This window comes from Lactuca saligna, chromosome 8 (genome assembly GCF_052625555.1).
Source record: "Lactuca saligna cultivar CGN05327 chromosome 8, ASM5262555v1, whole genome shotgun sequence".
In the NCBI taxonomy this organism is placed as follows: domain Eukaryota; kingdom Viridiplantae; phylum Streptophyta; class Magnoliopsida; order Asterales; family Asteraceae; genus Lactuca; species Lactuca saligna.
The window spans coordinates 171,197,548-171,212,421 of record NC_136424.1 but is presented as its reverse complement, the minus strand read 5'-3'; the positions used below and the strand labels follow the sequence as shown (position 1 = coordinate 171,212,421).

At 38.5% G+C, this 14,874-nt stretch overlaps 1 protein-coding gene across 1 annotated transcript; it reads right to left on the bottom strand.

The window, feature by feature from the left end:
- Positions 1-2,398: 2,398 nt before the first annotated feature.
- Positions 2,399-3,758, bottom strand: LOC145009128 (24-methylenesterol C-methyltransferase 3-like). Its single transcript, XM_078967788.1, has one exon. The coding sequence runs from the start codon at positions 3,656-3,658 to the stop codon at positions 2,576-2,578; it is 1,083 nt and encodes a 360-aa protein (XP_078823914.1). The 5' UTR covers positions 3,659-3,758; the 3' UTR covers positions 2,399-2,575.
- Between the last annotated feature and the right edge of the window lie 11,116 nt (positions 3,759-14,874).

Here is a 14,874-nt window from a genome sequence, read left to right as displayed (position 1 = left end):
AGATGTTGCGGTTTTTTTTTTGTTTTTTGGTAAAGTTAAAAACGGAAGCATCTTGGAATTTTCCAACATTTGCTAATTAAGAAAATCCAAAATACATAATTTAAGCCACACAAAATGACTACAACTCACCAAAATACATTTCTGTAAGTATAAAACTATAATTATTAGTCAATATCGATTCATAAATAAAAGCTATACAATAAACCAATAAAAAGGATTATATATTGCATAAAATTAGAATAAATGGTAATTTAAATTGAGAAAGAAACGAAACTTCTCCATCAACAAAGGAGAAGAAACGCGTCTTAAATAATTCTAAATTACAGAGTATATGCTAGTTATAGTATAACTCATTAGTCATTACTACATAATTCTAAATTTCAGAGTATATGATAGTTATATTTCTTTATTTCTTATTTGTTAGCAAATTTCTTACATTATCATTATATGAAAACAAGAAACAAAATATAGAAATATTATTAATAATCATAAAAATATATTAAATATTGAAATTAATGGGTACATATCACAATTTGAAATGATTGCTAACCCGTTACCTTATAAATAACGAGTCTTTATTAGGCATTTTTTTTTAAATCCGAGAATAATTAACTACATTTTAGACGATGACTATTGACATGAAAGATAGTCGCCAACACACTTTCACCCGGGCTTGTCATCGAACAAAGAAATAAGATAATTCCAAAATCCGGATTTTTAAAATAATTATGGATAATTGGATAGTACGTGATATAAGGTGTGAAAATACGGTTAATAACGTGAATTTCCCTAAGCCTTTTATATTAATTAAATAAACGACACTAGTAGCAACATATATTGATGTGATGTGGTACCAAGTAGATCAAGTTAACAAACTTTCACTAAATCAAATGAGACAAAAAGACAGTTGTTTTGAAAGAAACAGAGCACATGCTGGAGCTGGAAATCCACAGCCAAAACCACTGTCCTATGCCTCCATGTGCCAATTTCCATGAACTGTCCCTCCTATACCCCTACCCCTACCCCTACCCCTACCCCTACCCCTAAAAATCCCCATTAAAGAAGTATTAAAATCCACAGTCTCCAACTCCCAATGGAAATTTTCAAAACTTTAAGTTGTTTTTAAACTGTGATTCACATTCTCATGCTTTAATAGTGGGGTATATGCTCAGAGATACCTATCCATAGATTCTAATGCTTAAATGGATTTTGTTGGATCCTTTATTGCTCAACTGCATAATTTACTTGTACAATGTGTAATAAAAGTTGTACCTAAACCCTTAGTTCCTGTTTCATTTAATGCTTCCAGTGATACAAGAAATAACAAAGTACTTTCACTTATTTATTTATTATAGTTATCGCATCCTACTTTGAACTTTGATTTTTTTTTTTTTTTTTTTTTTTTTTTTTTCTATTATAACGATAATAGAAAAATGAAAGTAGCATGAATGTTGTTGAATGTTGTTGGATCCAACTCAAAGAAGGGTTATTGAGAATTTGAGATCTGAAAATGATTATATTATATTCCTAGAATCTAGATCAAGGGCATGTCACATGTCGTGGGAGATATATTATAAACTATTTGTTTTAAATTAAAAGAGTTAAATTATAAAAAAGAGTACAGATAATCAGATATAAGTTATAAGAATATTAAATTGGCTTTTAAACAACAAAGACGATTTGGTGCTTGATGAGTTGGGTAGGATTCTAGTTAAACATGTCATGTGACAAGCATCTTTTTAATAATAATTAATTAAGGTGACATTAATTTATTTTTCTCAATATGACATTATACTTTTAAATTCAGGCGATATTACTACCTTTTCAAAGTAGAGTGATATAGTAAGATGCTATAATGTATGCTCCTATTTTTTCATGTAATTCTATCATTCATTAATCGCTATCTAGCATAAAAGGAAGATGAATTGTTTTACATTATACTCCACAATATTTTCAAATTAAGGTATTGTAATTAAAGAATCTACATAATTACAGAACTATATTTTCAATTGCTTTACATTATATACTTTGTATCGGTGTGACATTATTGTAGTAGATTTCTTGAAATATAATTCTATAAGATATTACTTTTTTTTTTCATTTACCCAAATCTTAAGGGCTACCCCATCTAACATTCTAAATTGGGACCCACAACACTTATGAGCTCCATCAACATGTAAAGTTCCAAGATTATATCCCAGAAATACGACTGACCTTACTGTTGAAGACATAATTAATGCCAACATCTGCTAAAAGACAATTAAAGTTGGTTTACACCGATAAATTGCCAGCAAATCAGATCAAATAAAAGATTATTATGTTGATTTTTCCCCAAATTTGAATAAATAATCCTCAAACAGGCTCCATTCAATACAAAAAAAATTGAAAAGGAAAAAGATTGATCTTCAAGATTAATCGCATAAATTAGGAAAAGATTTAGATCTATCCAGAAACAGAGATTAAATTAAAAACAGGAGATTGAACTAATAATTAAGATAAAAGGCACAAAAGAGCTAAGGTTTCACAAAAACAAACTATTAGTATTGAGAATAAACCTCAAATACTGCCGATGTGATCAAGCTTCTTGGGGTTTTTCAGGTTTTCTGCAGAGGATCATATGCATCGGAGTGAATATTCCGGTTTCTCCACCTCTGGTGAGATAATCCGCTGTTTTGAAGAGCATTTCGTGAACATCAATGGTGCCTTTGGGTGCAACCCCTAGCGTTTCGAGCACCATGACTACGATATGGTTCCTCCAGTAAGCAAGTCTTCCCATCTTCAACCTCGACCACCATGGTCTCGCCGGAGGCTTTGCCAAATCCTTCTCTTTTACCACCTCAAACCCTACCTTCTTCGCTGTCTCTGCAATATCGGAGTAACTCCTCAATCCAGGCAAGGCGTCGCCTCTCTCGATCCCCTGAATGATGTCTACATGTTCTGGATCTTCACCTCTGTACAATTCGGTTGTCACCCATTCATACGAAACGTACAGCGATCCAGGCTTTAAAACCCTAAAAATCTCGCTGTAAACATCTTCGAGCTTTGGCGCGTGGCAAGTCGCCTCGATTGAGTACGCGCCGTCGAAGCTCTCGTCTTCAAAAGGCATTTCTAAAAAGTTCCCGCACACGACGTCGCATTGCTTGTCTAATCCTGCTTTTTTGTTGTGAGCCTTGGCTCGGCTCACCTGATACTCGTTAATCGTAATTCCGACGACATTGCAACCTGAATGAGCTGCGATTGCACGCATCGGACCTCCAACGCCGCATCCAGCATCGAGAATCTTCTGGCCAGGTTTTACACCGATCAGATCTACAGCCATCTCTTCGTGGATTTTAGTCGATTCGAGGTTCGATTTCCCAGGGATCGCAGGTGAAAAGTGAAAAGATTGCCCCCAGCCCCATTCGTAGATGTCAGTGACGAGATTGTAGAAGGTATCGACAAAGGCGGGGACTTTTTCTGCTTTTTCAATCTCTTTAGGGCGGCGGAAGAAAGACCAGTACTCGTTGTAATTCTCTTGGACTTGTTCACGGTCGATGGAGCCACCGGAGAGATCGACGGCACGTTTTCCCTTTTGTTCGGCAGCTCCGAGCATGCAAACGAACCAGTAAATACCGCCGGCGAGGAGAGAGGCGGTGCAGACGAGGGCGATGGAGTCCATGATTGTAGAGGAGAGAGAGAGAAGGGAGATAGTGAAGTTGTGGAAGAAAGTGAAGACTTTTATGGTGGAGGATTCCTATGGAATGTGGGTTTTTTCTCTACGTGTGGCTTTCAATGAAAGTAACGGTGCATTTCCTAGTTGTCTTTAGTCGACATTTTAAAATGAATTATCGATCTAATTTGTCAATAAAGTTTTGGTTTTTCCATTATTTAGTCCAGTTAAAACTATGTTAAAATAGATAATAATTTAAAACAGTAATATATTTTTTGATTTATAAACATTTAGTCATTCATTTTTTGTTTTGTCTATATTTTCTTATTGAGCTCGTTGAACTATTCAAAATTTCAAATAACATTCTTATGACCTGTTATCGGAGGTTTGATCAGTTTCTGGCGTATTTGATAGCTCCGATCATCTTCTCCGGCGAGACTTCGATAGGTCTCAAAAGTTCATGATTTTTTTTTGGCTTAGTCAAGAACTCTGGTATATTCTTTCATTCTCACTTCCTTCTCTTTACTCATGAACTCATGAACTAAGATCTGTGATAAATATAAACATCAAATTACTGTTCATCGTCTTTAACCTCCGGTCATGGTGTTCTTAAGCAAATCTGAACTGATTTCTTGACCAAAGCTCCAGTTTTCGAAGAATAAAACCCCAAAAACAATTTTATGTTTAAGTTTTTAAGAGAAAACTTAATTTCCAGAAAGGAAATCGAAGATTTCTGAGTGTGTGTTCATGTTTATCTTTTTTTGAATGTGTGTTCATGCTCATCTTTTTCTGTGTTCGTGTTTATCTTTTTAGGTTTTCAATTTTTAAATAATAAACAAAATAACACACACACACACATACACATAAGATCTGGGTATGTATTCTTGAAAATCGAATGAAGATATATGAAGATCTGAAAATCAATGTGTGTGTTCTTGAACAAAAACCGTGTGTGTTCTTGAACGATGTGTGTTCTTAAACAAAAACTGTGTTTTGACCTAATTTGAGTTCCATTTTCATTTTCCTTGATCGATGTGTGTTCTTGAACAAAAATCGATGAGTGTGTGTTTATCTTTTTTCCAGAAATCAAATGATCTTCAAGGTATGTGTGTGTGTGTTTTAATTGTGTTCATCTTCTTCACAGAAATCAAAAATCATTATGTGTGTTCATCTTTTTCACATAAATCAAAAAATCTCGAGAAGTGTTTGTGTGTATGTATTCATGCTTGAACATCATATCTGGGTTTATTGGAACGATTTTTAAATGTGTTTATGCTCGATTTTGGAACAACACACATACACTCATATGATGTGTATGTATGTGTGTTCATCACAAATCTTGAATTCATGAGAAAATATAAGAAAAAAAGAGGGGAGAATAGAAGCTGAAAAAAATATAAAGTATGTATGTTCATCTTTGCCAGAAAAATCATGAACGTCGGAGACTCACCAGAGAAGATGACCGGATCATCATCGAAGGTGTCAAATATGCCGGAAATCGGCTAAACCTCCAAAGCAGGTGTAACATACACGTTTTGAAATCGTGTTTCTTAATGAATAAAATTACGAAATACTATGTGAAATTGAGTGTTGAGTTCTAACAGATGGTTTTTACTAGAAATGTAGTAAAACTATGTTTAGAATCACTCAGAAAATATTGGAAGTCTTATGAAATTCCAATTAAAAGCCAAATAGTGAAATTTAGCGAAAATATAAAATTTAAAATAAGTAAAATTTTATTATTTGACGTTGTAGAGAATCTCGTTAGAAACTTGTAGGCGAAAACATCGTCGAAATCCGAGTTATAACGAAGAAGTTGTGACCAACCGAAGATCCGCGGCAAAACCGGCACGGCGCCAAATGACGTAAAAAGTGAGTTTTTGATAAACTACTTTTTAGCCTTAGTAATCTAAATGAAATTCGTAGTATTCGTTAAACCGAGAAATTCGATAAAAAGAACGCCAAAATCTGACTTCGTATGAGGAAGTTATGATTTTTCGAAGTTTCAACTTAGCAGTAGATAGCTAAAAACTCGAATTCTAGATCAAGTGATATTTGACCGATACATCCTAAACGAGAATCGAAGGTCTCGTCATTTGTAGTACAACGGTAAAAAGTCTGACGAAAACAGATGTCGGATGAAGAAGTTATGAATTTTTAACGGATATTCTTGTCCCGGTCTGTTAAAAATAATAATACTAAAATTAAATTCAAAATTAGCCAACGAAGTCTAAACAAAAGTTGTAGAGTGTAATTTTAGCTACGCGTGCATATAAAGAACGTCAAAAACGGAGCTCGTATGCGGAAGTTATGGATTTTAGAAGTTTGGGGCACATTTTCCGAGAAATTCGCATGAATAGTACCAACCACCGGAGACCCTCGTCGCAGCCACGTCACCTTCGCATGAAGCAGCAGCGTCACCAGAGACGTGGCCAAATCCGAAGTCGGCAAGTGTCGCAAGCTGATTCACCGAGGCCGAGGTCCAGCAGGAACGAGACACGTCTCGCATCGGTGGCCAATCCGACGCCTACCCGCCTCGCATCCGAGCCACCGAGCTGCTTTGTCATCGCAGCGTGTCCGAGCCTCGCACCGCCAGCTCCCCTCCTCTCGCTTCATGGCCTTCGCTCCAGCATCCACGTGATCGCTTCTCAGCCCTCGGATCCGAGCCTCTCACCCTATAAATATAGGACCTGCAAACCGTCCCGGCTAAAATTGGAATTTTGCCATTTTTCACCCCTAAATCCATATTTTCACTCTTTTGACTTTTCCCGAAGCCCCGATATCAATTTTAGCACCCGAAACACGTCCCGAGACCCCCGAGAAGCCCGAAAATTTTATCTTTTCGGTTTTGAAGCCCTACCTTCGCAGAGCCCGGTTTTCAACATAGAAAGTCATATTTAAAGCCGAAGTGCTGTCCAAATTACTATTTTAACCCCCGGTTAACTTAAGGCGAGTTCAATATATAGGAACAATTGTATGTTATGTGTTATATGTGCTATGTGCTTTTCAGTGTTATTATTCTGAGTTATTTTCCCGTGTGATTTTATTCGCTATGTTTATAGCAATTGTAATACCTTTGACCATGTGATCAGTGAAAGGACTTAGATTCACATTGGTACTGGTACGTAGCCTCTGGCCATGTAGAGCATGTCTCCGTAAGAGAATGACTTCTATTCTATGGCATTGACAAATGGTTAGACAGGACTATAAGCCTGAAATCTAACAAGATGTTAATCAGAAATTTGCATGTCTTCTATGCCATTTGGGCCAAAGCTTTATTGATGTATATCAAGAATTGAAAAGTATATCTTTGAATAAAGTCTTTGATTGATATTACGCTTGTCACATGATCTCACATACATCTTGTTGTTCCTCTTTGCTTTTGCCACATTGAAATATATATATATATATATATATATATATATATATATATATATATATATATATATATATATATATATATATATATATATATATATATATATATATATATATATATATATATATATGGCATAACGTTATATTGTATCTATTTTTGAACTCTCTAAGCGTCACCGCTTACCCTATCAGTGTTTAACAATTGCAGGCGATAAGTAACTAGTATGTTCACATACTATTGAAAGATTTAGAATAGTTTGTAATAGTACTTTTGTACTACAGTTTATGTTTGTATAAATTACAATATCCTGGGTAGTTATGTAATATATATATATATATATATATATATATATATATATATATATATATATATATATATAACACTTTGTAATAGAAGGTTTGTATCTAATAGTTTGTAATTCCCTTTATCAATGTAAAATATTGCTTTTATGAATATGCAAATAGCATGTTTTGGAGTAATGATATTGTGAAGTATGAAAGTTTGGATCTTTCAAAAATACGAAAGTTGGGGTCTTTCAGCAGGTCATAAGGATGTTATTTGAATAGTTCAACAAGTTCCATGGGAAAATGTGGACAAAAAAAGGTCAATGACTACATGTGTATAAATCAAAGAATATCTTACCATTTTAAGTCATTATCCCTATGTTAAAATATGTTAAACTAGATCCTTAATTATTATTAGAGTAAAATACATTTTGTTCTTGTGGTTTGTATAAATCATCACTTTTGGTTTTATTATTGGGATTTGATTTGGTATCATCTTTGGTTCTAGATACCGTTAACACTAACCATTTATCTGTTAAAAATTTAAAAAATTTATATATTACCCTCGCACCAAATTCGTAAAAGTACTAAGCACAATGATCATTTGTGCGAAAACTCCAAACTTAAGCCTGAGAACCCTAAATCCCTATCGATATCATCTACACAATCACTAGCAGCCACCACCACCTCCACCTTCATACTCTCATCGTCAACGACTCGTGGTCGACACCACCTCAATTTTTTCACCTCAACCTCTATTGTTTATATATCCGTTCTCATGTGTGAATGGCACAAAACAACTCGTATATCCACAACACATCATTATTGTCTTGGTGATTCTCGAATTAACATATCCACCACACAACATCACCACTGACATCTCCATCCAACAACTTCACTAATTGTTGATGTAACGCCCGGGTTTTCAGGGCTAAGCATTTTTGTCAATGTAATAGTCTAGGTCAACTATTGTAACTCTTTTTGAAGTAATAAATATGAAATATTTGAGTATTATGTGAATTATGTGTGATTGTGTGTTTATTGTTTAATTATAAATGTATAATTAATAAAGAATAAAAATGAGCGTCAAAATTAAAGTGTGAGATAATCCCGATATCTCTACATAAAGTTGTAGAATATGTCTCAAGGTTTCCGTACATATAAAGAACGCCGAAATCCGAGCTATAACGAAGAAGTTATGACCTGCCGAAGTTTTACGGCAAAACCGACACGGCACCGGAAGACATAAAATAGTGAATTTACGATAGAAGACTTTTTAGCCTTAGAAATATAAACAAAAGTCGTAGAATATGTTAAACTAAGAACATCGATAAAAAAGAACGCCCAAATCTGACTTCGTATGAAGAAGTTACGATTTTTCGAAGTTTCGGACTAGCAGTGTACTGCCCGAAATTCAAATATTTGATCGAGCGGTTTTTAGCCGACACGACCTAAACGAGAATCGAAGATCTCGTTAAGAGTAACGTAACGAGAAAAAGATGGGCGAAAACGGATGTCAGATGAAGAAGTTATGAGGATTTAACAGACCAATCCTATCCCGACCCGTTGATAAAATAAAATTTAAAATCGAGTCAAAATTAGCCAACGAAGTCTAAACGAAAGTTGTAGAGTATGTTCCCACCTTCGCGTGGATATAAAGAACATCAAAAACGGAGCTCGTATGCAAAAGTTACGAATTTTTGAAGTTAGGACTCGAAAATGCGAAACCTGTTGCGAAGATGATGACGTGGCCGCTTCTGAGCCGTTGCTTGCTGACCAAGGCTTCGCTTCGGATCACGCCACGACGACTCGCATTATGCCCCGCGTACGAGGTCCGGTACGCCCCGCGTACCTTCAGCCTTATCCGTCCGCGTCCGAGTGCGAGCCAGCTGTTGCGAGCTGGCAGCCACCTCCGAGCTACGCCCCGCGTAGCGCTGCTGAACGCGCCGCGTATCCGAGGCCCTCGCGCCTATAAAAGGGGGCCGAAGGTGCCCTCATTTTTCACACCATTTCTCATTCTCTCTCTAAAATCTTTCTCTCTCTAGGGTTTTGAACCCTCCCTAAAGTCTAGGTGAACCCCTAGCACCCTAAGGAAGCCCCGAGGCTTCCGGAGTCCCGAGAAAAGGAGTTTTTCGGTTTCGAAACGCTGCTCCAATTAAGTCCCGGTTTTTGATAAAATTCGCTGTAAGTATGCTACGCTTACGCAATTTTGAATATAGCTTTCAAATAATTATAGGAATGTTATTAGGTCCTTAAAATAATTATTTGGGCTATTATTATGAGATATATCGAGTATTATTAATGCTTAATAATACTCCGACTAATTAATTTGTCGCAGTTATCATTAAACTAAACCCTAGTGGTATCGATACTAGGTTTTATCGAAGGAATATCATTTTGAGAGTATCGAAGCACTGTCCGAGTGCTGAGTCACCACCTAATCAAGTGAGTGCATAGTTACCTTCAACTTACACATAGATATGAAGTATTTTATATAAATTACGTGCTATGTGTGCATATTATCTGAATACTTGCTATCTATGCTAGATGAACGTTGTTATACATGTTTTCAATGATTTAAACTGTATACGTATTTTATATCTACGAAAATGTTGGGGTAAAACATTGGTAGATGTAATAGGTGATGTGTGATAAAATGATGAGAGGCCTCGATGTTGTCATTGTTGATCCAGTCATCTAGCGGAGTATAGATGATGACCACGGACTCTTCTAGACAGTCCAGTGGAACACTAGCAGGCTCGCAACCTGTAGGTGTTGTGAACGATGTGTTCACCGGTGTACTCCATCCCCCACATGGTTGCCTATTAGGACATTTATTGATGAGGAATCCCCTTAGCAGTAGTGTCCGTCCCGATGATGATCCTTAGGCTAGGTCCCTTATGATAGGTGTTTAGGGACGTAAAGTGAGGATAACGGGAACGGGTAATCGGGTTATTGTTGATTGATGTAATTAATAAACTTATTTATTGTGGGTTGAAAACCCTATGTGCTCACCAGGCTCCCAAGCCTGACCCACTTAGTTTTATGTATTACAGGTAGTGGTGCATGAGCATAGGTGTGATGTTTTGGACGAGGGATTACGGATATAGGCCTGTAGATATGAAATAATGTAGTAAGGCTTATATTGTACTGTTTATACTTTTGATCTGTACGAACATGACATCCCAAGTCTTTTAATGAAATACATTTCTATGGAAATGCTTTTGATAAATCTTTATCATATTATTGTTTTGGGACAAATTCCGCAATCCTTTTATTAAAAGATAACTCTGATTTTGAAATAAAGTATAAACAAAACCGGTCTTTTCTGGCCGTGATTTTGGGGATGTTACAGTTGGTATCAGAGCATTAGTTTAAGCGAACTAGGAATTTGTAGGATTTCTAGACTTAAACTTAGAATGCTAAGCGTTGATTGTGAGGTGTAAGCACTAGCTTATTTTAGGAATTGTGCCTAAAATGCTTTTATGTGCTAAATGCTTTATGCATGATATGCTGTTATTTTGTTCGGATCTATGGTCTGTTGCCGACCGGATCTGGAAACTTTATGTGTTTAGGATTCTAAACGTACGACTACGCTATTAGAACTAGCATGTAAACGTTTCGGAGTGATAAGGACGATTTAAAACGTCTCTCCTAAATAAAGATCTGAATTCACCTTATTCGGTGTATAGATCAAGATGGTAAGGACCCGTAGCGGAAACGTAAACGCAAATGGGAACGGACACCAACCCCCCGTGATCGAGCAAATACCAGTTGTGGAAGCCGCTGCCGGACCAATAACGATGGCCGGAGTGCAAGCGATGATCCAGGAAATGTTGGATCGTCAAATGGAGGAAACCAGACGTTTGCTCCAGCAAAATCGAGAGGAAGCGACTATTCAGATCGAACAGCCCGAGTTGAACGAAGGGCAGACTGAAGAAGGAAACTACAGTGGGACTATTGGTCAAGCCAACCTACCGATAGTTAGTCAAAACCACCAGGATGGAGGAAATGATGGACGTGGATGCAAATACAAGGATTTCATGGCATCCAAGCCACCGAGTCTATCCGGAAGCCCGACGCCGGTGGAAGTCATGAACTGGATCTCTGAGATGGAGACAATGTTTGAGAGTTGCGAGTGTAGCAATAGGCAGAAGACTGCTCTTGCAGTTCCTCTATTGAAATCTGGAGTACTAAGCTGGTGGAAGCTATTAGCTGATTCAATGCCCAAAGGTGAAGCAAGCAAAATGTCGTGGGAGGATTTTCTGGTACAGTTGAAGATGCAATACTGCTCTGAGCAGGATCTTCTGGAGATCAGCAACGAATTCCAGAATCTAAAGAAGGGAAGAATGAATGTTACTGAATACGCTGCAAGCTTTACTGAGAAAATGAAGCTTGTTCCTCACCTCGTCCCAACTGAACTCTCCAAGGTTAACAAATTTTCCCTCGGATTACCAGCGGACTTCGGTCCAATGGTCAAGCAAACTACCACTCTAAAAGCTGCCATATGGGCTGCTAAGAATGTGGAGACCCAGATACGAGAAAAGGGTCTGGAGAGAGCGGAAGTGGGAGAGAAACGGAAATTTGACGGATCCTCGAGGTCCGGTAAGAAAGGTAGATTCTCGAAGTCTAGTTCGAGAGGAGGAGGATCAGAAGCAAAGTGGTGTGACAAGTGCAAGAAGAAGCACTCTGGGAAGTGTGATGGAGGGGTCACTTGTTACAAATGCGGAAAGCCTGGGCACTATGCCAATGAATGCACCCTTAACCAGAAGGCCTGTTATGGGTGTAATGAAGAAGGGCACATTTTGAAGGACTGCCCGAAGAAGAAGGAGGCAGGAAGACCCAACATACCACCGAAGCCGAAGGCGAGAGCCTTCCAGATGACGCTCGAGGCTGCAAAGGAGGCAGCAGACGTCGCTTCAGGTACCTTTCTTGTAAATGGTTTGCCTGCAAATATACTATTTGATTCCGGAGCCAACTACTCCTTTGTGTCGCATAAATTTAGTGCGAAATTAGCATTACCTGTAGAAAAACTTGATAACGCCCTAATTGTAGAAGTTGCCAGTGGCAAATTCGTACCTGTTAGTAATCGTATTAGGAACATCATCATTGACCTAAATGGAAACGAATTCCATGAGGAACTATTACCCATAGAGTTAAACGGTTTCGACATCGTTTTGGGTATGGATTGGCTTAGCGCCAACGATGCCGAGATATTATGCCGAAAGAAGATAGTTAGGATAAACCCACCCGGAAAGGAATCATTTATGGTGTACGGGGACAAACGCAGAGTAACTTCTGGAATCATCTCCCTGATGAAAGCCAGGAAATGTTTGTCCAAAGGATGTGCATCATACTTGGCATTCGTAATCGATGCTAAGAAGGAAAAGAAAGAGGTGCAGAATATACCGGTTGTGTGCGATTATCCGGAAATCTTTCCCGAAGATCTTCCCGGATTACCACCTGATAGACAAGTGGAGTTCCGTATAGACTTGTTACCAGGAACAACACCGATAGCAAAGGCACCTTACCGATTAGCACCGACGGAGATGAAGTAGCTCATAACGCAACTTCAGGAGTTGTTGGACAGCGGATTCATTCGACCTAGTTCATCACCCTGGGGAGCTCCGGTGTTATTCGTGAAGAAGAAGGACGGAAGCATGAGGATGTGCATAGACTACCGAGAGCTGAATAAGGCAACGGTGAAGAACAAGTATCCATTACCGAGGATTGATGACCTATTCGATCAGCTGCAAGGTTCGAGCTACTTCTCAAAGATCGATCTTAGGTCAGGATATCATCAGCTGAAGGTGAGAGAGCAGGATATTGAGAAGACTGCATTCAGAACAAGATATGGACACTACGAGTTCTTGGTTATGTCATTCGGACTAACCAATGCTCCCGCAGCATTCATGGATTTGATGAATAGGGTTTGTAAACCATTCCTCGATAAATCTGTGATAGTGTTCATCGACGACATTCTCATCTACTCGAAAAGCCAGGAGGAGCATGGCAAGCATCTACGAGAAGTGTTGGAGGTGTTAAAGAAGGAGAAGCTTTTTATAAAGTTCTCCAAATGCGACTTTTGGATACGGGAAGTCCAATTCTTGGGCCATGTTGTTAACCAGGAGGGAATAATGGTTGACCCCGCCAAGATCGAAGCTGTAATGAAGTGGGAACGTCCGAAGAATCCCACGGAGATTCGAAGCTTTCTAGGATTAGCCGGATATTACCGATGATTTATCCAAGGCTTTTCTTCGATAGCTGCTCTATTAACAACTTTGACCCATAAAGGAGCTACGTATACGTGGAGTGAGAAACACGATGAGGCATTCGAGAAGCTAAAGAAGAAGTTATGTGAAGCACCGATACTTTCTCTACCCGATGGAGTCGAAGATTTTGCAGTTTATAGTGATGCATCTGGAGTCGGGTTGGGTTGTGTTCTGACCCAAAGAGAAAAGGTGATAGCATACGCATCTCGACAATTGAAAGAGCACGAAAAGAACTACCCCACTCATGATCTGGAGTTGGCAGCGGTAGTATTCGCCTTAAAGATATGGAGGCATTACCTCTACGGCACGAAGTGCAAGCTCTTCACTGATCATAAGAGTCTCCAGTATCTCTTTAATCAGAAGGAGTTGAACATGAGGCAACGACGCTGGCTAGAACTTCTCAAGGACTACGACTGTGAGATACTTTACCACCCAGGTAAAGCAAATATTGTTGCTGATGCTCTCAGTCGGAAAGTCAATCTTGAAAGAAAAAGGCCAAGAGCGTTAAGAATTGAAGTCGTCTCGACGATTGTGGAAAGTATCAGGAAAGCTCAAGAAGAAGCCTTAGAAAAGAATGACCGAAAGGAAGAACGTTTGGGAAAAACGTTAGTGTTCGGTACGAACAGTCGAGGACTAAAGGTATTCCAAGATCGAATTTGGGTACCTAAGACGGGAGGAATAAGAGATCTTCTAATGGAAGAAGCACACAAGACCATGTACTCGATTCATCCCGGTAGCACTAAAATGTATAGGGACCTAAAACCCTACTACTGGTGGCCGACGATGAAGCTCGATGTTGCGAAGTATGTGGCTGAGTGCGTAACATGTGCGAGGGTTAAGGCACAACATCAGAAACCGTATGGGAGTTTAGAACCTTTACCTGTACCCATGGGTAAATGGGAAGACATCACCATGGATTTTGTGACTAAACTGCCCAGAACGAAGAACGGACACGACATGATTTGGGTAGTCGTGGATCGTTTCACCAAGAGTGCACACTTCATAGCAGCCAACGAGAAGTGGTCTATGGATAAGCTCGCAAATGCTTACGTGAAGGAAATTGTAAGACTTCACGGTGTCCCTCTTACGATTGTGTTAGATCGTGATAGTCGTTTCACGTCGAGGTTTTGGAGGAGTCTACAAGAGGAGTTGGGTACAAAGTTGTGTTTGAGTACTGCTTACCATCCGCAAACTGATGGTCAGAGCGAAAGAACGATTCAGACGTTGGAAGATATGCTGAGAGCATGTACCCTCGAATTCCAAGGGAATTGGGACGACCACTTACCTCTA

Excerpts from the sequence above, each read along its gene's own strand:
- LOC145009128 (XM_078967788.1), bottom strand. The coding sequence starts at position 3,658 with ATGGACTCCATCGCCCTCGTCTGCACCGCCTCTCTCCTCGCCGGCGGT.